The sequence below is a fragment of the Zootoca vivipara genome, chromosome 2 (genome assembly GCF_963506605.1).
Source record: "Zootoca vivipara chromosome 2, rZooViv1.1, whole genome shotgun sequence".
In the NCBI taxonomy this organism is placed as follows: Eukaryota; Metazoa; Chordata; class Lepidosauria; order Squamata; family Lacertidae; genus Zootoca; species Zootoca vivipara.
This window is the reverse complement of record NC_083277.1, coordinates 66,083,843-66,110,791: the sequence shown is the minus strand read 5'-3', so window position 1 is coordinate 66,110,791 and position 26,949 is coordinate 66,083,843. Positions and strand designations below refer to the sequence as shown.

Sequence of the window (26,949 nt, the reverse complement as noted above, 5' to 3'; positions counted from 1 at the left end):
CTTCTGCACCAGCACAGTGTTGCCTAAACAATACTGAAGTTTGCTTTTTAACCGTCCCAAAAATGTATTACTTTATAGATAATTAAGACCACCATTAGTAAAAAAATTAGTGCAGGGAAGGCAAATATAAAGTGTCATTTCACTATTAGCCATACCCACAGTACGGTAGACCTATTGAAATCAATGAACTTAAGTCTGTTGCTTTTAATGGACTGACTCTGAGTATGACTCAGTTGGCTATAACCCAAAATTAGAACAGTCCAGCAATGTTGCCTGTTGTATTTATATCTGATAATCCTGACTTTAAGACTTCAAAAGCACTAAGTATTTTGAATTAATTTCCACATAATAAGGTATTCTCATATATTGATATTAAAATAAGATTTAAGGGGGAAACCTCGCCTACTGTTTGAATAGTTTCAAATTTGAGAATCATGGTATTTGTTTATGAACTATATTCATATAAAAATGTTCCAGATTTTGAATTTTAAAAAATAAAGCATGACAAATGTATTAATTCTAATATATATATTTATATTTCATTGCTTCAATATGAAGCAGAGTTAGAAGTTAAAGAGTGTATAGTGTGCTGGGCCCAAGATGTTAGCATCAATATTCATATGCATCTATGGGAATATTTATGAAACCCAGAACATAGTTACTCATTAAATATGAATATCAGAGAAAATTACTTCAAAATGGAATTTAAATGGTATGTTACTCCAGTTAAGAAAAACAAAATCAATTGCAGACAAAGCACCATTTGCTGAAAAACATAAAAATGGGCCAATCTTTAAACATTATTAACTCAGCACGAACATCTCTCTGGTTTCTCAGTCAGCTGCTCTAAATCTGAATCCTTTTTATAAATTTACGGAAATTGTATGTCTAAACTTATGATTTGTGCCAAATCAATTAAATATTTAGGAATTCACATTTCCAGTTTTTTCCATACATTATATCACATGAATTATAATCCAAATATACAGAAATTATGACCATACTTTTTATTATTAATTTTTATTGAGAATATTTCAATTGAACAGAATGGGGAGAAAGAATAAAGAAAAAGAAAGAAAAGAAAAGGCATATTACATCACTCTGTAGGCAAACAACAATAATTCCATATACGGTATATGTTTGTCTGGTATATAAGTATGTAAATGTTATTATTATTCAAATAGATGGATGCTTATTTATAACACACTATATTTTTATCAACGTGTTCCAAAATCGTTATACTTGTCCAGGCAAAGTTTATGTAATATAAACTCCACTGTCTATTTTATGTAGTAATCTGCAACAAATTTTAAGCCCCATGCTGAAGGAGTGGTCAAATTGTTCTGATTCCCAAAGGGTTTCTTTTTTATTGAATAGCTGCAGGCATGATAGCATGGAGGAAGTAGCAGACTATCTGAGAAAAGCCATAAAACTACGTTATCATAAGACTGGCTCTTTTTAACCCTGCTAGGCCTGTATGGTTTTCTCCCATAGTATCCCCTCCTGTGAACAGATGCCAAATTTTATTTGTTGATTGTTTTATACTGCTTTCTCTGTATGCTAATAAAGGTTGGTTGGTTGGTGTAAAATAAAAAATTCAGAGTGGTTTCAAAATGAAATTTCAAAATAAAATGTACATGCATTAAATAATAATAATCGGCAGTTAAGGGGATGGCAGATTTCAAGTGTACATTTCAAGTGAATGTAACAGCAAGTCACATCTTCACTTAATCAGTGGGAAATGAGGATGCTATCACCTAAATCATGAATAACTTGAACACAACCCTTAGCTCACAGAGGAGGAGTGGATGATAAAATTATTAACTTCCTAATCATTAATGCTGTTAATTGCACTGGATGTCTACTGGGTGCTTCTTGACGTGTGTGTTTATTTTCTCCCTAATCTTTAGTCTCATTCTCATACCCAAAATTTATTCGCATTGTAACAGCAGCTGGTAATAAGGGTGTTAGATTCAGCTGGCAAAAAGTGTGATGTGTGATGGAATAACTGCGTCACTTTCCATATAAACTGGCAGCGCAGTCCTGGACTGTGCAGCTGTAACCAGCTCTACTGTGACTTGCCCAGTTTCCAAGCATAAAAAGTTACCTGATCTAAGCCATTATAGCTAGTGTGTGGTATAATGTCCAATTGGCTACATGCCTCTGCCTCTGCAGCATGGCAGTGTGTATACCAAAGCAGCCCCCTGGCTCTTTAGCAGAATGGATTGGAAAGCATGTCTCAGTAAATGCATTGGTTACTTGGAGATGGCACTCTTCAAATTCAGTCACTAAAATTACAGACGGCACATTCCAAGGCTGAAGAGATGGTGGGGCAATGCCAGACTTAAGACAGCTGGTCCCTCATCATTCCTCCTATTTCGGGAGAGGAGACAATTCATCAAATAATAGCTTCTTGGTGACTACTGTGACATCAGCCTTGTACGAATTTGCCTTGAAGTAATCTGAATAGGGGACGCATGTGGCGCTGTGGGTTAAACCACAGAGCCTAGGGCTTGCCTATCAGAAGGGTCGGCGGTTCAAATCCCCGCGACCGGGTAAGCTCCCGTTGCTCGGTCCCAGCTCCTGCCAACCTAGCAGTTTGAAAGCACATCAAAGTGCAAGTAGATAAATAGGTACCGCTCCGGCGGGAAGGTAAACGGCGTTTCCGTGTGCTGCTCTGGTTCGCCAGAAATGCTGGCCCCATGACCTGTAAGCTGTACACCGGCTCCCTCGGCCAATAACGCGAGATGAGCGCCGCAACCCCAGAGTCAGTCACGACTGAACCTAATGGTCAGGGGTCCCTTTACCTTTTTAATCTAAATAGAGAAAGTTCTGAAATACAACAGTATAAGGACAAATTGACAGATACGAAGGAAGCAGGAATACAAGTCCCCACTGGGAAGTGGAAGAGTGGTAAAGACTGCAGACAGGGATAGGAGCAGGATGCGTACCTGAAAGCCGTCCCTTTCTTTCCCATGTCCAAACCCTTTATCAGGCTAACTGCTTCTGGGGAGTCAGAAGTTGTGAGCAAATCCTGCTTCTGTTACTGGGCGCAGGAAGCAAGCATTCCCTCAAAGAACTGCCTCATTGCTCTCCCTGGCCTTCCTGATCTTCCTCAACCAGCATTCAGTTTCTCTGTCTGCTTCCACACACAGAATCCTATTGACTTTACAACATAGCTGTCAAGTTTTCCCTTTTCTCACGAGGAAGCCTATTCAGCATAAGGGAATTTCCCTTTTATAAAGGGAGAACTTGACAGCTATGCTTTACAAAGAGAACAGAGCATTACTTCCCATGCTCAGAAGAAACTGCAAAGAATAACCAAGAAAGTGTAACTGAAACCCAAATTGACTTTCCCCAGTCACAGATCTATTTAATTTCTGTGTAACATAAATTTATCCCACATTTTTGTTTAAACCTAGAGTTTCCAGTGAACTGATTTTTTTAAAGCATGGCAGGATCCAGTCCACCTTCTCTTTGACATTCATTCCGTTGCATTTGGGGGATGAAAGTTGCTCTCTTGGAAAATGTTATAAAGATTACTATTGAGGCTGGTTTTATTCACTTTTTGTGTCAGTGGTCTGGAAAAAAAATATGTAGCAAGGTGATAAAGAAAAGGATAATGGCACGAAGTGGAGGGGCGAATCATTGTCAATTTAAGAGGCAATGGTAATAAACTTCAAAATGATTTGGGCCATGGAGGAGTAGGCTGGTAAATGATTTATGCGGTTCACTGGAGAAAAATGGAAGGTGATGATATAGGATATAGTGTTTGTCACAGGATTGGTTTAGCAAAAGTTTACTGGTGAAGAGGACAAAAGTCACTGCACACAGTTCTCAAAATGCATAGAAATAACCACTGCTTTACTTTAAAACAATGCCTCCCTCTTTTGATTTTTGGTGCATGCAGTAAGTCATGCAAAAGCTTGATCCATAAAACAGTCGAGCCATCATGTTGCACATAGGAAACTTTTGGGCTACAACAAAAGGTGGAACCTCTCAGAATAAAAATATGCATATTATATTGTTTGCAATTCAGGATAAATATGCATTTCTACCATGTGTATCCATGGGCTGGGCAGCCACTGTGTATATAATTTGCCAAGTCTCATATTCAAGACAAAAGAACTATCCCATCGTAATATGCACACATTTTCCTCTATGGATAAGACAACCATGAAGGGAAGTTAGTGGAAAAAGCAGTTCTTAATCTCTGGATACAACCAGTTCAACTACTGTATAAGTACAACAACCCAAGTAGATCACAGCATCACTCTGTATTCATTGGATAAACTATACATGAGCACAAGAGTCTAATATGAAGCCTTATAAATCAATTAAACCATCTGACCTTGCTCAAATACAAAGAAATTTGGGTCCCATACCAGCAGAAAAAGGTTAACTGGCACATATAAAGATATTGTTGAACTTATGAACTGGTTTCTGAATGAAATTTGCAGCTGTTCAATACTATTACAATAGAAAGGTAATACTTCACAAGAAAGCACTGTATTTCTGTGCTGAATCTGGCCATTTCTGCAATTGCAGAAATGGTTATCTCTCCCAGGATAGAGTGGTTATCCCTCCCAGGATAGAGATATCCTGAGAGGAAAACCATTGAGGGCTCAAAAAGTCCACTACCACAAAACCACTTCAGTTTATTTGGAGAAAATATGTTTTATTGGTGGTGGTAAAGGAAGTGACTAAATCATTATGCTAAACCTGGCATAAAACATTTTATAGACAAGGGGTGTCCTGCCAGCCATGTACATAGTTACAAATGCTTATTTTATTACTTTTCATTTAAACATGTTATCCTTTTCTACAAATCGAGTCCTCCCTAACAAGAGGGCACATATTGCAGTGTGACCTGGCAACCAAACCCTGTGTTCTGGGTGGGAACGTTTGGATGGCCACAACACCCTATTGGAGGTCTCTCGATGCTGGGTGCAATTGACCAATGGGATGCCAGCTAAATGCTACCAAGGGACTTCTATTTAAGCCTATGCACGTGTCCCTGAGCTTCCTCTTTGGGGTCAGTGCATCGGAACACCCCCCTGCACCTCTCCCTATTTTTAGGGCTTGGGACAGTGGCATGGCAGGAATTTTCCCCACTTGGCTGGTGCCATTTGGGTTTCGCCTCCCGCGTAGCAAATTGTCACAACTTGTAAGGTTGCGGATAGGCTCTGGTTCAGGTGATAGGGGTGGCAGAATGGTCTGGCCATCCCTATGTGATGGGTATTCCGTTAAAGGAATCCAGGGACTCATTGGTTGGTCAACCCTGAGAGGGGTTGTGCCCTGAGCCTGAGTCCAGGGGGACATCTGGCTGGTGGACTGGCTTGATCCCGCTTTCCACTGGGCTGGGTGACCTATGGTGTGCCCTGGGTCAACGCTACCTGCAACGGTGCAGGGAGCTAGTCGAACCAGAGCCTATGCAACCACTCACTTGATTGTAATCAATAAAGTTGCGGCCTAAATTCTGCCAAAAACCAAACCAAAATTTGAATGTCTGAATTTATTTTGGGGGTGGTTAAAGGGTCTACACACACAACAAAATGGAGCTTATTCCCAAGTCAATGTCTTTAGCATTTAGGCAGCAGAACCAAACTCCATTTTATTCCTGAAGTCATGCTATACTTTGCTTTAGGTGAGCTTAAAATATCTGCACGTGCTCATAATATTTCTGTTTTTATCAGGGTTGTTCAACTGTTTCTTTTGGCCTTTTGTTGTTACATAATTTACAACTGCTTGTGATATGTAAGAAGATAAATGTTAATTACATGTTTCACAAGTTAATCAATGCTGTCTAAAAAGAGCCCACTTTGATGGGTTTTTTTAAAAAGATACCATTAAGTGCAAGGTCCAAGGTGTAGGTGCATCTGCCACAGGGTCATTAAGTTGGCCTACAATCAGTTTTAAGCTAATACATTAATTCAATTGGGCTGAAAAGACAAGGAATACGATTCTGTGATCCACAACTACCGTATTTAAATCAGCATCCTTGAACTGAAGCAAGTTAACAACCACCAGCTAAATTCAAAGGGACTAGAACAGTTAAAATGTGTACAGTGGTACCTCTGGTTAAGAACTTAATTCGTTCTGGAGGTCCATTCTTAACCTGAAACTGTTCTTAACCTGAGGTACCACTTTAGCTAATGGGGCCTCCCGCTGCCGCCATGCCACCGCTGCACGATTTCTGTTCTCATCCTGAAGCAAAGTTCTTAACCCAAGGTACTATTTCTGGGTTAGTGGAGTCTGTAATCTGAAGCATCTGTAACCTGAAGCGTCTGTAACCTGAGGTACCACTGTATAAGGCAACTGGAGGTGATTTGCGAATCACACTGTAAAACCCTACCAGCCACACACAAACAAAAAATACAAAAATCAGAGGAAGACTTGTGGGTGATGCGTAAATCAATCTCCAAATCCACTGACATGATGTTTAGTCCCACCCTATCAAGGGTCAAATTCCCACAGCATGACATTTTTGTTCACTGAGACTTCAAAACACATCTTTTTGATGCTAAACATCAAACCAAAAGCAGGAGTTTAAATCATTAACAGCATTGATTGGCTGGGGGGGGCGGGGCATTTTGAACCACTGAATAAAACAAATTGTGCAATTGCAGGGACTCAAGAACCAATGAAACTATGCAAAAACATACTGAATTAGGATGTATGTCGGACGAGTTGTCATATGTTCCACCTGAGCCACAGACCTCCAACTATATCCCCAACAATATGCATGGAAATAAGAAATCCACTTTACATGCAGATCTGCCAGCTCTCCTTATTTTTATACTTATCTCCAGAATTTATATATATCACCTTTTTGTCACGCAGTGTATCCGGCAGAACACCATGGGGAAAATACTAAATTTGAGAACTAACCTCTCGTGCTCTCACTTGAAAAACTGATTTCTCAGCTTCATCTTCGTTCTGGACAATTTCACCGTCACCAGAGTATCCAAATCCATCCGTTTATCAATTAGAGCAGAACTAAACTGAGCTCGTTAGATCAAAGTGAAGACTTTTGAAATGCTGTTCAACTTGCTGGTATTGCTGCACCTTGATGCTGCACCTACAAGTTTCCCTGACCTGCGTACCTTTTTACTGACTGTCATTTGCCTGGATCAGTGGATATGAAATTTGGTCACATCACATATTTTGTATTAAGAAGAAGAAGCAGCGATATAGAGTTTCTGTTTCAGATAGCTGGCATGCATCTCCAGTAATTTCTGGTTCTTAGATAGAGTTGCCCTCAGATTTGGAGGGGGACCTTTCTGGGACCCCCATATGCTGCTGTTGTGGGGTGCCTCAGATGCTCGAAGCCTAATGCTTCTCAGCTCTGCAGTGGGGCTAGGCTACCCAGTTCTATCCCATGCCAATTGTGGTATTTCATTGTCTGCCACCTTTTGTCAGTGGGAGCAGTATCTTGGCATATTCCAAGCATGGCCTGTTGTATGGCCCCTAGACAGAATTTCTAAATAGCTGGTCAATTTGTATTTGTGGGGTTGGTAAAAGGGAGACCCCTAAGGACATATTTTAGTCTGGGTAGGATATTAATTTTAATGCTGTGAATCCTGCCCAGTCCTGAAGAATCTCTGCAAAAAGGAGACTATTAGCATTGAACTATTGTAACATATTTTGACCCTAAATTTATTCTTGACCATGTTCAAGATTTATCACAGAGAAGGAAATATCCTAAAAACGTTGATCTGATAGCAAACAAAAAAGCCCCGTCACATGCACAGTATTCAAGATGCAGCTTTGTTCAGACATATTAAGCAAGCACAGCATGCACATGAAAGTACCTTCTCCCTATGATGTACATACACTTATGAATAAACATTTTTATTCTTGGCATGGGCACAATGATGCCAAAACATTTGAAGGCACGATTAAGTATCTGCAGGCATGCATCGTGGATTCTCAGCATCTGCAGAATTAATCATGGGGAGCACAAATAAGGCTGAGAAGCTTACTGCCTCAAACAGATTTTTAAGAAGACTTCTTTATGCTTACTCTCCTACCATGCTACAGCAGGTTGGGGAATGGTGGGATGACCTAGGAATAGAGATGAAAGAACCAGCTTTTAGTTGTTCCTTGTCGGTTTGACTAATGCTACAGTGCTGCCCCATTTGTGTGTGTGTGTGTGTGTGTGTGTGTGTGTGTGTGTGTGAATTTTCTAAAAGAGCATGCACAAAGATATACATACGAACTGGATGCATTTTGAACACATTTTTCACATAAAATACATGGCTTTGTGTACACTTTTGGGGACTGAAACTGCATCGTGAAATCAGGAACGGTGCATAATCTGACTGACAGCAAGCCTGCGCGTATCATATTGGGTCCGCAGAAAAGTGGACCAAATGACTGTCCATGCTGATTCTTACCCAGGAAGCCCTAGTGGAATGGAGCTGGCAACAAATCTGAAGCCAATACACATGAGTTTTAAAAGGACTAAGCAATAGGAAATTTGAGTGGGGACACCGAAAAAGGCTTCAGACAGAAGCTGTGGAGTAACTGCTTCTATGATTACTGTCTTGTAAAGAATAAAAATTAAGACCTGCCATTTTAGCACCACAAATCTAAATGCAGGGGACTTCCGTTTTCCTTAGACTATTATCTTTGGCATGTCCTCATGATCTGTGATGTGCACCAAATAGGTCTTAGAGACAAGCCCAGAGTTAATCCCAACAATGTAAACTATAGAAATAACACTGCAGCACAGCATTTTAGGCTCTAATTAGTGTCACTTAGCTGTTCATTATGCATTTCCAGAGTAGTCTTTGATGCAGAGCAATGTGTCATGTGCTGGTTTTGCTATCAGCTATCATGTTATAAAATAATAATAATAATAATAGTAATCCTATTATTCATAAATACAAAAGCAACAGACGGAGAAACAGTTCTACATAGACACTCGAGTGATAAATTGAACATTTACTTCAATTTTTTTTTTAAATCTATCCAGCAGGTATACCTATTGTTTACTGGTGCCATCTTGTGGTGAAGAGAAAAGAGACTAACAATTTTATACATACCTGTTCAAAAGTAAGTTGCAATAGACTTGCTGTGTGTGTATGGACTACAGCCTAAAGGCTCTACTGCCATCAAACAGGAAAGAAAGAACTGAAGTCCTGTTCTTACTCTCTAGTTTTTAGTGGGTGTCCATATCACTTGACCACTGATTTCTAATGTCAAGTATTTCACAAAACCCATGTAGAGTCATGGTCCTTTTTAAATGCATCACAATGTAGGCCTTTGTCACAGTGATAGCAAGTGTGCTCACCAGGCCCGCAACATATGCATTCTTTGCTTGGCACCTCCTGTACTGTCAAAGCCACATTGACACACATTTACTATTCTATGTATGGGGTATTTTAGTTGTTGTTTGATCTCATTTTCAGCTATCTCAGTTAAGGCTTAAAGCCAGTAACTGTTCATTTTAATGTTTACCACTCACATACAAGTGCTGTTCGGTGTAACTGCTTGCTATAAGTTCGCCTGAATCCATTCTCAGTTGATTAACTTTAATTAGCATAACTCTCTATTTAATGTACAAAGTTAATGTTTTAAATACTCTATTTTAATCACACAGCTGATCATGTATATTTTGATTGGTCCAGAGGCCAGTGCTAGTTAGTGGCAGTGCCACATGTTCAGGGTTTGCTTGCACCAACATTTTGGAATTCTGTCCCTTTAGCAATTAGACAGGTGCCTTCTACTGTGTTGTAGACACATGTTGAAAAACCTCTCCTTTTAATCAGGTCCCCAGGAGAATTGATGCTTTTAGTTTGCAACCAATACGATCTATAACACAATATTTTTATGATTTCATCATATCTTATGTATTTCTATATAATCCAGTTCACATCTTAGATGTATATTACCGTAAGTGGTTTATCCTTTTTTAAAATAAATAAAAGTTTATTCCCATCATCCCTGACCACTGGTCCCATTAGCTAGGGATCATGGGAGTTGCAGGCCAAAACTTCTGGAGGGCCACAGGTTGGGGATGCCTGCTCTAAATTCTTCTTATGTATGTCTTACTTAATCACTAGCAAGGATTAACCGCTGCCATATCTTGAAGGATGTTGCTCTGTTGAAACAAACTGGTGTTTACTCTTGCCTACGAAGAGTGGCACAGAGTATTTTTCTTTTTCTGTATATGTGCTATAATTAGTGATAAGCATAAAAAGGAGAGGGGAGAAAATTCAACTAATGACATGCGACCGAACTTCCTTTCCCACCCCGTTCCAGTACACCCTACTTGTGCACTGTAGCCAAGGAGAAGGTGCCCATAAGGATCCACTGACAGTTCTGTGCTTGGCTTCCTTGCTTCCACCTGAGCTGAATTTCTGATTCACGTCAGAGGCACTTTTTTCCAGTGCAGCTAAAATCTGCACATTACTAGCCAAGCAGAACCACCAGCAACATGGTGCATCTTGCCTTTGGCTCCTACATGGCAGCTATTGTGACAGTTGCTTCATTCATAGGAGAAGACATGACAAAGATAAATGTGGAAAACTCACCCACTGTAGCACCAGCCTGTCCTTCTCATCTGCTACTCCAGAAGGCTTTTAACAGTAATTCAGAGCAAGGCAAAAAGGTCGGGTTTCTGTATATATAGATATAATGCCTTTCAGAAATACTGTAGGCTAGTTTGCTACACACACACAAACCATATATATCTATTCTGGTTAATATTTTCTTCCTAAGGATTTAAATTGGCAATGGTTTTTATTAATTGCTTGTGGGTACCTTTTATTGCATATAAATTTTAAAATGCCAGTACGGGAATCTCTGTCATACAACAGACTAGCTATAGCCACACTTGAAATTCTTGATGATCAGCCTCCAGGCACACCACTCATTTTGTTACTTATACCTTCATTATCTGTTGACTCATTAATCATAACCTTCGCTTGTAAGGCAGAGTAAATGGCCAGAGGCGGCACTTAAGAAGCTAGAAATCTCATGCTTATTTTGTTGAAACACAGAATTATAAAGAAACATCCATCCCATCACTACTATATATTGATTTTTTTAAAAGGATCACCACCAATTTTAAATATATATATTAAGACCAATTGATCCATTAATTTTATGGTTGTTAAATCCCAATTCCGTTTAGTTCAAGTGTTAATAGTAGGAGACATCATAAGCAAGCTACTCAAAAGGAGGAGGGAAGGTGCCTTATTTATAAATGATATATTCCAAATTCGAAATAGATGCTGTGAAAAGGCATATGCAATAATATCACTCTCCTGCAACCTTGACAGACCTATACTGAGGCAGTCTCAAAATAATAGCAATTGCCAGTCAATATGAATAAGTACCTTAGAGCTAAAGCAAGCACCTAGATTCTACTCCTGTCAGTTTAAACTTTATTCACATTCATGTAGTGCAAAGCCCTAAAACTTGAATAGGTGATAGCACATAAATTACTAGGTGTCTGCTTACAGAAAGCTTCTTCCAGCCCAATTCTACATATTTTTATCCAGAAATAGGTTGCACTTACTTCCACTAAGATTCCTCCCTAATACATCTGCATAGAATAAAGAGTTCTAGCACACAAAACTGGATCATTTTTAGCAAATTTCGACTCATATGTTTACAAAGGCTCTGGAATGACTAACAATTGTGCCATTTAACCTGGGAATGTTAGTCCCAGATCCATGGGAGGAAGGAGTTTATTACAGTCTGCAAGTTCATACATACTCAATGTCACTCTCTTTGTGATGTTTTCTCTCAACTTCCAATGCTGTACCCTTAACAAAGAAGTATTCCAAGGTCAAGCCTTGATGCCAATTAGGTTTTGTTCATAGGATTTTTCTAAATTTCAGGGATTTTTGTTGAGAGTTCTTTCAAGGAAGCCAGTGGACAACTGGTTAACCAACAATTACGCAAAATGAGGAAACGGACATTGGTTTCTAGATTGATTTCTAAATATTTAATTGTCTTATCTCTGTTCTGCACAAACTGCAAACATTTATATTGCAGTCAAGTTTCCCCAGGAGAAGTCATAGCCAGAGACATGTGGTTTTCATATTTATCCATGCCATGCAATGCAAGTTCACAATACATACTTCACAGCTTCAAAACCATGGCTTTACGAAGCTATGGACATGGCGAATCTAGCATACAGTGCAGAATTTTAGTATCTTGAGAAACTCACACATTTCTAACCTCTACAGGAAAAAAAGCTTGAGAGTACGTAGGCTTTAAAAATAACAATAATAACCCTCCCTTCCCCTTCAACACAAATGATTTTCTAAACTGGACCCACTCTGGAGCTTTCTTCCATCTTTTAAAAAGCTGCTAGGATGATTGATGCTGAGCTGTACACAAACACTTAGGATTGCTGCCTTTTTTCTGACACCTGCCTCTCAGGATTTCCCTCATAGCCTGTGGCCAAAGTGCTCCATGGAGGAAAGGAGTGAGAGGCATAGTAACTGCTTTCTCACTTGGTGCTTCAGGGGCTTTTAAACTTTAAAGAGTAAAAGCAGAGGAACATTCTCCAGATAATGACTGGGTTGCCTCCTAGTTGCCTCCCATTTTCCTGACAAACTAGCTGTGTGCCATTAATTGGTGAGTGTGAGGCAGAAACGCAGCTGTGCCTCCTTCCGGCATGGATGCCATGGGAAAGTAGCAAGGATCCTAACTGCCCTCAAGGCAGCTGTGTGACTGCCCTGCCCTCCTGGCTTGGCCATTTTCACTTGCTCCATTCTCAGATGAGATTGGCGCTGGGGGAAGCACTAGTAAAGGTAAAGGGACCCCTGACCATTAGGTCCAGTCGTGACCGACTCTGGGGTTGTGGCGCTCATCTTGCATTATTGGCCGAGTGAGCCGGTGTACAGCTTCCAGGTCATGTGGTCAGCATGAAAAAGCCACTTCTGGCGAACCAGAGCAGCACATGGAAACGTCGTTTACCTTCCTGCTGTAGCGGTCCCTATTTATCTACTTGCATTTTGACATGATTGCTAGGTTGGCAGGAGCTGGGACCGAGCAATGGGAGTTCACCCCGTCACAGGGATTCAAACCACCGACCTTCTGATCGACAAGCCCTAGGCTCTGTGGTTTAACCCACAGCACCACTCCTCTTTATCAAAGACAAGAAAGCCAGAACCACTACTGAGGCTGGCTGTTAACTTTGAAAACTTGTGCCTGAGCTTGCTTTTTTCCTTCTCCCTCCTGTTCCTTTTCCTACCCATAACATGTATTTTTAGACTGCGAAACACACTACTTCCCTCAACGAATTCTAGGCACTGCAGTTTCCCCCTCACAGGGTTACAATTTGCAGCAGCCCCTAACAAACCACAGTGTCCTGATTCCTTTGAGGAAAATAATATACTTCAGTCGTGCTTTAAATATATAGTATATATGGTCTGCCTCCTTGCAGACCAACAAAACTAAGCCTGTAAGAATCAACAGGTTTCAATTCTTGCCACAGCTGAAGTTTACCTGACTCATTCTAGAAAAAGAGATGCCAGAACTCACCATGAACACCTCCTTTGTTCTCTTAGAATGGCAATGACGCCCACCAGAGAGGTGCCGGAACTGAGATCCGGCGAGTTCCTGCTGAAAAAAAATCCCTGGCCTGACTCAATTTACAAAACAATAAACTTGATTTGTCTATGCATCTACTCCAAACTTCCATGCCTGTCAAATAATACTGGCTGCTACTGAGTTTATTAAGCTATGCCACAGGCGACAGAAAAGTGGAGCACAAACATACTTCTCACTGCAATTATTACAACTAATCTCAAAATGGCTGCTGTCCCATGAGCTGCCTTGCTGCACATACCCACTCACATAACATGTTGGTTTCTTTTCTTGATAACACCACTTATCAAGGAAATAAATAAAACATTTACCAATATTTAGCCTGCATAGAGAAGAAGAGCATGCAGGGCCCACTATAGTGCTATACTCACCAACTAGTCAAGGCAACCAGTACTTCCTGTTTCCAACAAAGGTGCCTGTGCAGCTGATTGGTTGTCCCTTGTGCCTATCACAAAGTCAATCACGCCGGCTCCCAAAATTATGCCACATCTGCCAATTTTCAGCTCCTAAAATTAGTGTCCCCCTCCCTTCCATCCTGCATCTACATGTGTCACCTGCAATTTGCAAATTAACAGTCCCACAGGTGGAAATGTCTGGATTTAATAGAGATCGCTGCCCCTTGCCGCAGAGTAGAATAAAAGAACACACATCAGCACATCAAAAGCCACATAATGGAAGGACTGGCCCCACTACAGCAAATAATTCATTCTGCAAAAGCTGCATTAGTGGTACTCAGCAGGCTAAGCAGTTATTTAAAAGATTAATATTCACATCTGCAGACTATGAAGTTGTCATTATCACACAGGTTTTTTCCTATGCAGGTACAAGTTCTGTTGAGTCTGAGCAGTTCTCCATTCCTCAGCTGTTATGCATTTTTATTGTTCTGTGGGAACAAGCACATATACACACATTTCTCTGTAAATCACCACTTCATATAAATTGAGGCCATTAAGCTAATCTCCTGCTCATCATGAAACCCTTCCCTGTTTGATGGCCTATATTATTTTTATATGATATCATCAAGCAAATTATGTATTTTTAATCAGCTTGGTGTGTGGTTTTGTTTTTTTAATAGAATTTGATATTCCAGACTTGAAGGCAGGATGAAACCCTGTGTTACAATGATGCTACAGTACCCAATTTCCTCAGGACTTGTGTGTTCTAATGACAAGGCTGTGTTTATACATAACCACTTGGTTTGACAATACCTTTTTGCAGCCTCCGTTTCTCTCCTCAGTTGTACTGAGCATGTGCAATAGGTATAGCTCCTGTTCATTTTAACTCCAATGCGGCCCCTCCACATGTTGCTGAACTATAACTCCCATCATGCCTGACCATTAGCCATATTGGCTGGTGCTGACAAAAAAAAAAAAAGTCCCACATCTGGAGGGCCACTGGTTATGCCCCACCCCACTTTAGATGGCAAAGCAGAAATTGCAACAGGTTTAAGTTTGGGAAGCCTCATAAAGCTATTTAAGGCTACAGAAGCCCAACCAGAAAAAGGCAGCAACACGAATCCATTCTTATCTTTTGTCTCACGCTTTCTAGGCTCAAGTCTGCACTTTAAAGCTTCATGTCTGAGTGCTTATTTTATGTTATTTTTGGTCTGCTACTCACCCCAGGAAAACTCACTCTTTACTGCCAAATTGTAACAAATTACAATTTGGGTTTTCTGTGGATTACCGTTTGCTCCAATTCAACAGTAAAGAGTGGGGTTTTTTTTGCTTTTGGCAGGGAAAGCATCAGGGGCAGGGAGAACACTCAGATATGGTCAGTGCTTTTTTTTTCTGGGGGGACGCAGGGGGATGCATACCCCTAAACGTTTTGTGAATCTAATTTCGGCCTTATTGAGGGGCAGTATTTCAATACGAGTAGGAAAATGAGAGTACCCCGAAACATTTTTTAAAGAAAAAAAGCACTGGACATGATGCTTTAAAGTGTGGGCCCATGCCTAGAAATGTGACACAAAATTAAGTTTGGATGAGCCCTGACTCTGCCTCCTAGGAACACCAAGGCCATAACAATATGATTAGTGATGGAAAACTACACTGCTGCTTCAAAGCTTTTAAAGAGGCAGTAGGCCCACCCATATTCTGTAATGCAGCCATTTTCTGCCAAGAGCTTGCATAAAATCAGTTCCTAACAGAGGGATAACTAGCTCTGTCATGGCTGGGTTCCAAATTTTATGGGAATTCCTCCTTTATTAGATGGCTTAGAGCAGTCTATCTGCTCTAAGCCATCTGGGGTTGATGAGAGACATAGCCTAAAACATCTGGAGGACTCCATGCTGCGGAAAGCAGCAGCTCTTAAAATAAGTTTGCCCATCACTCTTTAAAAAATCCCATTCAATGACAAAGAATCTTTTAGGAAGTCACTTTCCACTGCTAAGGTGCTTTTCATTATGTTGAGTGTTCAATGCTGGTCAACAAATATTATGCACCGTTGCGTATTTGGAATAGAGAATGGCAATGCAGAGGTATGATATTGCTCCTGGCAACAGAAAACATTTCCAGGAAACTGGGACTGCAGTGAAATGTTATCAAATTATTGCTGCAATTGCCCTTGTTCATGGATGAGCAATGGGTCGAGACCAATACCCAAGAGGCCAACAGCCTGAGGGAGTAGAACAAAAGCATGTGGAAGTCAGTTCTTAATGCTCCGGAGTTGAAGAACAAAAGGAGTAGATAGAGCACTTGCAGCTGGTCCTCAGTCCTTAGCTTTGAATGCCAGGATGGAAAGCCTTCCTAGGTCAAATTAGGTGTCAAATGCAAGCTATATCAAAAGAAAAGGGAAACCCCAAAGAACATTTGAGGTTTCCCTGGCTGGAAACGGGTCCCCAAGGAGGTGACAAGTTCTCAAAAGGAATCTGACACAAGGCAGAACAACCTTTTTTTTAATGGCAAGGGATACTCTGTCCAGGGATTTGCTCTAATAACAGTTTAGTTTCCTTTAGCAAAAACAAACATGTCAAGCAACTCCAATGAAGTAAAAGGCTGCAGTGCAGAAAGAATTCAGCTACCAGAAATGGAAGGCACAAAAATTCCTCAAACCAGGCAGCCTAAAGTCGCTTCCAGACAAAGAATATACAGTATTGTCCTGGTTTGATTTCACACAATTTTCATTCTATGTTGTCATCAAGTGCTTGTCACCCTGATTATTCCTGTAGTTTTCCATTACTATTCTCATTGCAAAAGGTCCAGGTGATTTATAAAATTCTGCATGGGCTGGAGAAAGTGGAGTGTTTTCTCTCTCTCTCTCTCTGCCTTTATCACAACACTAGAACTTGCAAACATCCAATGAAGCCGAATGCTAGAAGATTTGGGGGAAATAAAAATAAAGTACTTCTTCAAACAGCACAGTTAAACTATGGAAATTGCTCCCACAGGAGACAGTGATTGCAATTTAGACACCTTTAAGGGGAATCAACAAATTTATGGAAAAGGCAGTCAATGGCTACTAACCAGAATGGCTTGATTCTGCCCCCACTGTAGGGCCAATATGCTTCCGAATACCAGCTGCTGATAATCACAGGTGAGCAGAGCCATTGGGCATCTGGTGCGAACTGGATTCGGGACTGGGTGGGCCTTTAGCCTAATATGGCAGTCTCCTCTTAGTGGTATACTGTAGTATAAACTCCACTCTTTGATATGCCTAATAAAGGATATTTGTTTATATAACTGAATAAACTCCTCTCTTTATAGGCTTTACAGGAAATATGGTTACAAAGGTTATATGTGTGTTGGTGTTACTATTAATAGTTTTATCATTATGCATAGGGCAACCACAATGAAGTGCACCATCTGCTATGGTGCTTAGTCTGGCAATAGCAGCATCCATTATTTTTAACATCTTGGTCTCCAGTCAAGGAATGAAATGGACTTGGGTCCCAACTTAGTCTATGGGACGTGTAGGTAATAAACTGGTATTGTACATGTATCTGTGCAATTCTACTAAGTGTTTCTCATATAATTCATGCTTTAAGTCAGGCATGTCCAACAGGTAGATCGTGATCTACCGGTAGATCACTGGATGTCTGTGGTAGATCACTGGCAGATCACTGGTTCCCCCCAAAGAAGTTCAACAACTTTGGCTCCCCTAAAAAAGCTCAACATTTTTGCTCTGCACCCCCTAAAAATGTGGCTTTCTTCCTCCCTAAAAGAAGCTCAACAACTGTGACCTGAACCCCTAAATGTGGCTTTCTTCCTCCCTAAAAGAAGCTCAACAACTGTGACCTGAAAGGGGGTAGATCACTGCCAGTTTTTAACTGAGAGTAGATCTCAGTCTCTTGGGAGTTGGCCACCCCTGCTTTAAGTTAACTATGTGGTGTTAACACCAACTGAGGAAAAACATAGCAAAAAATATATAGTCTACTTGAACATGATAATTCTAGTGCACACCACTATTATTATGCTAACCCACAATTAGGAGAAAGATTCAAATTTCTGCAACTATTAGAAAGGTATTTTGAGAAAGAGAATTGTAGTTACAGCAGCTGCTCTACACATTAGTCTTCTTTGGGCTACAGTGACCTCCAGTGTCTGGTTTTAGATGGCACTTTCTAAGGCGAAAGCCTTTCATTCTTATTTTAGCACCCATTTTTTTCCAACTGCCACTTATATGCAAGAAAATGAAATGATTCTCACTGGAGATGCTATACCCTTGGAATTTTAGACTGATTGCTTTCTAATTGAAGGATCTGGAGCATTCATTTATCGGCTGTTGGTTCTAATTGCTACATGCCCTCAAAACCAGAAAATTAATTAGACACGAATACACAGATGTAAAAAAGTATCTGAAGTGACACGTGGGAGAAATCAAAGGAACTTTAGGAACTGCACTGTGCAGCATCTCGTTTGTTCAGATGTGCAAAAAAATATATCAAGCAACTTACCTGCCACTCTGTACTTTAAGTGATAGGGAAGTCAATTAAAAAAAGCAAAGGTAGCCATGTTGGCTGATAAGGGGGAAATCCAAAATCCATATTAGAGAAATACCTTTATTAGGCCAACCAAAGTGTCACAAAATAGCATCCAAAGTTTCCAAGGCTAGATGGTAAACAAAGCAACCAAGGAACCAATGAGAAGAGGATAAAAAAATAGAGTTTGCGTAGTGGTAAAACCATTGAATCTGCACCTTACAAATGTCTTGACAGAATATGGGACATTGTGGTAGACATAAAAAAATAAAAATGTTTATGATGTACAGCATTCTAAGTCTAATTTCAAAATCAGTAATGCATAGAAGAGCTTAGTAAAAGAACTGCATTTTTTTCAAAATGTGTGATACTTCCCTTCCATCCCTTCCAGACATAATGATGTTGCTAAAGGAGTGGAGCAGTAGCCTCTAAAACATATGGGAAAGAATCAGATCCTCCTCCACATGGAAGAGAATTTTCTGGAAAGTAATACCAGTCTTTTGTAATTTTCTGCGTTCCCTTAAAAAAAATCAACCTTTGTGACAGAATCCTACGCTCATCCTCCTAAGTCCTAACCAAGCAACAAAAAAATCATTGGGACAGCAAAGCTCATATTGTCCAATCCCCTGCCAATCCCAGAATTAGTGGGACACAGAACTATTTCCATCACTGAAAGAGAAAAAGGCTGTATTAGGATGCAACACTACACCATGCTTTAGCGTTCCAAAAATGGGCCTTCTCCTGAATTGGGGATGGGGTGGGGATACATCCAAGTAAACATGCCCAGGATTGCACTGTAGGTGGTAGCATTTTCACATGAGGGAAACTTAAGTAAAGTCACTTGCAGCTTAGTTGGCCTGCGGTCCTAACTGGGAAGTCAGCCCATTAAACACAGAAGGAATTGCTTCCTTGCTTCCAAATAAACTCACAAAGGATCAAAGTATTGGGTCATTTATACCAGGGGTCAGCAACGTGCGGCCCATGGGCCAGATCCAGCCCATGAAGACTGTTTTACCGGCCCACGAGCCACCCCAAACCAAGCCGCCTGCTCGGCGAGTCCGTCCCCCCCCCTGCACAGCGCTAAACCGGCACACTGCAATGCGGGGACTTGCCAAGCGGCGCCCGAAATCGCTCCTGCGCATGCTCAGATGGCGAAAATCGCGCCAGCCCAGAAGCGATTTCCGGCATCTGGGTATGCGTAGAAGCGATTTCCAGCACCGCGGTCATGCACAGACGCAATTGCCAGCATCGCGCTGCGCTGCCCTCGGACGATCTCCGCAGGAGTAATCCAGCCCATGGCCGATAAGCCTTGCTGACCCCTGATTTATACCATCCACCGCCCCGGATATTTGTCTAACACAGAGGTGGGGGACCTTTGGCCCTCCAGATGTTACTATACTGCAAGGATGATGTTGTTATGCCATCATCCCTGACCATTGACCATACTGTGCAGGGCCAACAAAAGTTGGCTTTTCAGATTTCAGGCTTCAGCCAATCCTTTTAGGAAAGAGAAACACGCAATGGCCAATTCCTCATCTCTGAAATTACATAAATTTGCTCAAGTCTGTCTTCCACCTACAAAGGACTGTGTTTTGCCTAAGAATGGAGAAATACCTGGGTTGTGCTGTGGAGTACATAGCAGGTTCCTGCACACCAGCATTTTAGCCGACTAAAATTGGAACCATAGGACAGTACTGAGAAAAAATGCATCTTGGTAATCAATTTACATGACAAATTACCACTTTTATACAGCTTGTGTGATACTTCATATTAGTGACCACATACATCCAGTTCACCATCTGAGCACCATTCGATAGGAAAGCGAGATACAAATTTAACAAAGAGCAGGCCTCTGATCTTCAACAGATTTTTCTTCCCAAGTAAAATGATTTGCCTATACCATGTGATAAGTAGTGCATCAAAAATCTCAGTATTTTTTTCAAGTGACTATCCATTGCCTGCTTAGATACATGCAGGTTTTGACCTCTTGGTGTACACATGCAGCAAATTATTAGGATTATTGACAGTGAATCATTAATAATTCTATGGTTCTATTATTTTGGTCGTACATTTTCATTCACTGTAACTCCAAAACATTGGCAGAATCAGAATAAACACAAGATCAATTTCATTTGCTCAACTTTATTCCCCCAAAATTCAATGTCCTTGAGAACAGATTTGACCTTTTGTTGTTAACATTTTTATGGAGTTTAAATTCTAGGTTTTGCTTCTGAAAAGAAACAGAATTGCATCACAAACCAGTTGGTCCCATGGCAGTAACCAGCAATTATAAGGAACTAACCAATAGATGTAATGTGCAGTATGATCTTAACTAAGGCTGCAATCCTACATACACTTACTTTCAAATAAGTTCCACTGAACAACGTGGGACTTGCTTTTGAGTAAGCATGCATAGGAGTGGGCTGTAAACCTAAGAAATATTAGCATGTTGAATTAATTTGTATATGGATCACAGCTACATTTTCTCAGTCTATTTTATTATTATTATTTTAAAAAATCTGTGCATTCAAGGTGAACGCTATTACAATCTTCTGTTAGCCTTAAAACATATTTTATACAATATATTTACAAATTAAACTTAGCATTATCACTACTGTACAAGAAAATAAAATAATTTAGGATCTCATGAAAAAAGGTTTACTGTATTCTTATGCCCACAATATATTAATCAAACAATGAGTTCATTCCACCATAGTTTGGTATTGCATGCATGAGCAAAACCGTCTCTGGGGCTTGCAGGGTCCCTCCTCCCCTTGCATGGTCAGCCCCAGTATGTAGAGCAGGCATCCCCAGACTTCGGCCCTCCAGATGTTTTGGACTACAATTCCCATCTTCCCCGACCACTGGTCCTGTTAGCTAGGGATCATGGGAGTTGTAGGCCAAAACATCTGGAGGGCCACAGTTTGGGGATGCCTGCTTTAGAGGGAGTGCCGGAACACCAAGTCTGCACAGTCCCTGCCAGAGGGCCTTGGACAGGATCTCCCGCCAGCCTTACTAGTGCTGGCTAGCAGCTGTCAGAAAAGCATCACCCAATGGGATTTCGCCCTTACCGGCTTCCAGTTGTCATAGTATCCAAACATGGCAAACTAGGATATGCCTCAGACATAAGCTTTGCTCAACCTTGAACAGGAAATCATCATCCACGTAGGAGACACAGGGCTCCCATGCTCCCCAACGTCCCCATGTGCATCTTCTCCACCCTCTCTGTTCCTGACCTTCCTGTTTATCTGAACAGTCTGAAGGGGCCCTTTTACCACTGCTGACTTGAGCAGAAGTAGAAACCTCTGTGCAATCAGGAACCACGAGGGGGCTTCTACAGTGGTACCTCAAGTTACAAACGCTTCAGGTTACAAACTCCGCTAACCCAGAAATAGTACCTCCGGTTAAGAACTTTGCTTCAGGATGAGAACAGAAATCGCATGGCTGCGGCGGCCCCATTAGCTAAAGTGGTGCTTCAGGTTAAGAACAGTTTCAGGTTAAGAACGGACCTCCAGAACGAATTAAGTTCTTAACCAGAGGTACCACTGTATTTGTATTCAAGGAAATGCTGGCAAAAGCCCCTTTCAAACCTTTCCTGATAAACACAGGAAGGTTGAAGACTGAGCAAGCAGGGCCAGGACAGCATGTGACCTTGTGTCTCCTACATGAGTGGACATTTCCTGTTCAGGCATAACACCTGAGCAGGGCTATGGTTTGCCCATAAACCATGATTAAGCTGTGTTTTGAGACTGGGTGTAGGAACCAAATATGGAAGTCAGTTTTGAAACTATGCCAGCCAAGGAGAGAAATACATGTACATATCTTGAAGTTAAGCTTGCTCATATACATGACACCAAACCACGGTTTCACACTGCATATAAAATGTAGCCACTATATTTTTCACCAATGAAACATTTTGGCAAAGCTACCATTCTTACAGGGTTGACAGACTATTCCCTTTTACTATTAAATAAAACCTATGAATGGCATGGCAATGTAACAGAATGGCTATATTTAAATAGTGCCATTTAAGAAAATTCAAAATTTCATATCATTCCAGATGCTTCAAATGTGAATCAACTTTAATTACACTGTATTATTCTATCTATTTGTCCTATGAGTTAATAGGGAGAATAAGCTAATAAGCTTTTGGACAAATAGTCATTGGTGTACAAATAGTGCAAAAAGTAAAACTTCAGTTTTTGTGGCTTAGTTGTGCAATACTAACCACAGTCACAGTTAAATATAAAATAGGATCAAGTTGAAATGAATTACTCGGGCAAACTTGCACACAAAATTCAAACAGTGCTAAAAGACTGGGGCAGTAAAAATAGCTTCATTTCTGATTTTTGTAGAAACAGTGCAGTGCTGAATACCCCTGAAGATAATGCTTTTGGCTATATCCAAAAGCTGACTGTCTGGAAAACTCCTTTAATTTTTGAGACTGAAAAGCAGGTTGAAGATATGCTACAAAAGCAATTTAAATGAGAAAGATGGGGGGGGGGGTACCACAGGCATACTAGCAGTTTCCCTTTGATGTCATGCCAAATTACTTTTTAAGAATTTAAGTGCATGTGGGAGTTCTGTGATGGGAGTTTCTGGGAAAGGATGTCTGCAAAGCATTTGCCGTCACATGCAGAGCATGGATGTGTCCAGGTTTTGGGCCTACACACAACTCTTATGGAAGGTCATCTTCTTATCTCATCACAACCTGACAAGCCAGCTTCTGGATAAAAGATTGCCCAACAATTTAATCAAAGAGTATTTGTAGAAACAGATTTATGAATTTTAGGTGTCCAAGGAAAACCTGTAAAAGGAGTTAGAGGACAACCAAACCTATTACCATTATTCTGACTTTTAACATTTAGCTTCAGAACATTATGTTCAGGTATGAGCAAGACACACACACACAGAGAGAGAGAAATACAGCAGTATTAATACACAAATACTTTGTGCACTGTTTGTCCAGCTCAAACAGTACAGAAAGCTAAACATAACTCAAAGTTCAAAAAAATAAATTCAATTGTTTTCTTATAAATCCAGCAATTTATGGTGTTATTAATCATGGAAGAAACAATACACAGTTAATTAACACGAAGTCCAGAAGTGTCCTTTTCATAAAATCAAGAGAAGCCAAAGGATTTTCCCTTTTTCAAACAAAAATATACAAGACACCATATACAAATGGCTGATGAGAACTGGGCCCATGGTGTAAGGATTAGACACTAATCATAATGCCACCAAAATCAAAGGAGATCCAAGAACTCTTCAGAATTATCTTACAAAAATAGCTGCATTAAAATTTGCAAGCTCTAAAGCTATTATTTTCAAGCCCTATAAAAAGGCAACCTTTGAAAGGATCTGGCTCAGATTATCGGCACAGTACAAATATTAAAAATGCACACACAATGCGAGATATTTCAAATGCGCTTTAAAGGGGCTATTGCAGCTGGTTTATTATGTAGCGATAATATTGCATAGCTGAAAAATGAGGTCACTTGACTTGCATTAACTGCAAGTTTACACACTGAAGGAGTGACATATACCATTTGCTAGTGGGTAAGTGACTGAGAGCAAGGCCATTTATGGTCCTGACTATTTATGAACACTCAGTACACCATGTGTTTATTGGTAATTTTTCCAGATGTTATATAGACATAGGTGCCATTTCAGAATGGATCATAGATCAGGCTAGCTCAAAAAGTCACTGCCTGTCAAGGGATATATATGACTGGCATACAGCTTTGGTGGTGAATGGAACAGTACATGTGCATCTGTGTCCGACAACTGATTCAGCAAATGAGGTAAGGTGTACTCTTAGTGTTTAATGATCCTTCAACCAATATGAGAGGGCAAGGTCTCATAGTATTTAAATGGTTAAGTGGTTTACACATTGCATTTCTTCATGTGGAGGTTTGAAGGAATAATCTTCTGCCTATTGAGTGATCCACATCTGCTACTGTGATTGAACAATGCAATCCTTTACATATCTATCGGGAGGTAAGTTCCACTGAATTCAATGGAGATTAATCCCAGGTGAGTAGATATAAGGCTGTGGGGCCCTAAAGATTGCTGCTACCCTGTGGAGAATCTCCACAGTGCTCTCAGACATTCAAAGGAACAAAATAGAGATTCTCCACACTAGAGAAGTATAAACAATGCAAAGCATTAGAGCTACAGCCCAGAACTCATACAGAGAGAGACCAGGGGCTATATGTAGCAGACTAATATCCTCCACACAGAAAGAATAATGCATAAACAGGTCCTGAAAAAAGATTTCCCACCCCAACCCTGGAAGCAATTCATTAGCTGCTGGCTGCATTCTCAGAAATACAGAGGGTGAAACACATGTAGAAACTGCCATGTTCCTCTTTAAAATACTCAAGTGTTGAGCAAGCAACGATCAGGCTCACTTGTGTTTTGAAGAGCGATTATGCACCCTGAATGTGCATTCTTCAGGTGTATTTTGTACTAAAGTATCTGTGCCAGAGTACAAAAGGTATCATAAGATGTAGCACTGAGACTCTTTTAAGGAAATTGTTTTGTTTTTATATCCAATTAAGGGATGAAAGCCCTTGTCAAAAATAATAGAATCTTACCTTATTAGCACTTGTTCAAAGCAAGTTCAGTTACATATTCTACTTCACTCTTGATATTTGGCAAGTGATAAAAAAGCTGTCTATCTACATAAGAAATAAGTTAAATGCTCTTGGGGAAACACACACACACACCCTTTAAAATGCACGTAGTAAGGGGTTGGAAGAGAAGGAAGGATATAGCATTACACATCCCAGAAGAGCTGGAAGTTACAAGAACACAAACTTTCTAGGAACAAAATAATTCTCAGTTGGATGATGACAGTGAACATAACAGAAGCTTGGGGGTTTTTTAGATTTGAGTTGAGCCAATTAGCTAGACCTGGCTTTCCTTATTTCCCCCAAAGCACTTCTCTCTCCCTTTTGGACTAAATGCTTAAAAGTCTGAGTAATTTCAGTACACATATATAATAAGGAAAACATAGTGAATATTTGAAAGGTCAGCAGTTAGGAAAAATGGCTGGTAGAATTACTGTGCAATCCTATACATGTCTACTCAAAAGTAAGCTCCACTGAGTTCAATAGAGCTTACTCCAAGGTGATTATGCATAACACTGCAGCCTTAACCAACTACATGGTGGAAGCATTAAGACACTTAAAGGTTTTTAAATCTTGGGCAACTTGTGGTATTTGGCCAAATGCAAGAGGTATAAAGGGATGGGTGAAGTTCTAATCTAAACTTGGGTAGTATTTACTAGATTATTGTTCTGGATAGAAGGTTGACCACCCAGTTTGTTATTCAGAAGTCCCATTTGCTCAGATGGGCTTCCCTGGTACTCTCAGCCCTTGCTCGTGACAATATCATTCATGTACAATATCATCCTACAAGTGACTGTGTTGGATGCAGCTCTCCAAACCTGGCTGTAACCCTGGAATCCACTACTGAATCCCACCACCACCCTGGAAATCTGGTGACAAACCATAGTTGATGAATTTAAAATACTCTTCCATGGTACTCAGATGCCCGTTAACAAGCAGGTGCAGTCTGGGTTTTCTGAATTGTTGGCAATAGTTAAGCGACACCATGTTATGACTCCCCACCCCTTTCAATGTCAACTGTGGTCAGAATTCATTTTTAAATAGCAATACCTCCCCCCCAGCCCACCTCTAGAACCTTACATTTTAGTGTGGTTACTAGTCTTTGGGTAGTTCACGTATGCTTTTACCCTAGAGAAAGACGCTGCTTGGATCATCCAACCACATATACAAAATAGGTTTGAAAATTGCAGTTCTACATCTAGGATAAAATTCATACAATGTACACATCCAGTGTCCTAAATAACACATTTACAGTAGTCAACTTGTGTATGTACATATGATGGGGACAATATACCATATGAGCTAGAGCTCCCAGTCTATTTATTCAGGTCTGCTTTCCTTTCGAGGGTTGTTTCAAAAATTCCAGTCTCAGTAGTAGATTTGTCTAAAAGGTTTGGTAAGTAAATAGGAAATGCTTTCTAGAACATATTATAGTGTATATGCTACTTCAGTAGTGAAGTATTTCAAAATACCCTTTCTCCTAGTTACATGCCATAGAGATACATTTCCTTGCTCTTGAGAAATTCAGTTCAAACTCAAGTCTTGACTGTACATAAAACAGCAGATTGCACCAAGAAAAACAAGCAACACCTCATTTCTGGAACATGTTCACAGCAAGACTTTTCACATTGCTGCACTGCCCATCGCTGAGCAGAGGTTGATGGTCTTAGCACATACTTGTCATGCTAGGAGTGCAATATTAGTGTGGCAGTTAAGAGTCAGATTTCAGTATCTTCCAAAACCCACCAAGCAAGATGGCCATTATTTCTTGTCTTTGCAGTCACGTGAACATGTGTCACAATGGTTTATGGATCACAGCTACAC

The 26,949-nt window shown here is 40.4% G+C and overlaps 1 protein-coding gene across 4 annotated transcripts in view; it reads right to left on the bottom strand.

Moving 5' to 3' along the window:
• The window catches only part of KLHL3 (kelch like family member 3), a 183,169-nt gene that overhangs the window by 112,563 nt on the left and 43,657 nt on the right, over nt 1-26,949 (bottom strand). For 3 of the 4 annotated variants that reach the window (XM_035105508.2, XM_035105506.2, XM_035105507.2), the window contains one exon: nt 796-26,949. In XM_035105508.2, coding sequence (XP_034961399.2) covers nt 26,921-26,949 — 29 coding nt within the window. In that variant the 3' untranslated portion in view covers nt 796-26,920. Of the gene's footprint in view, nt 1-795 lie in introns of those variants that run through there. The other variant, XR_009557143.1, reaches the window with a different exon arrangement.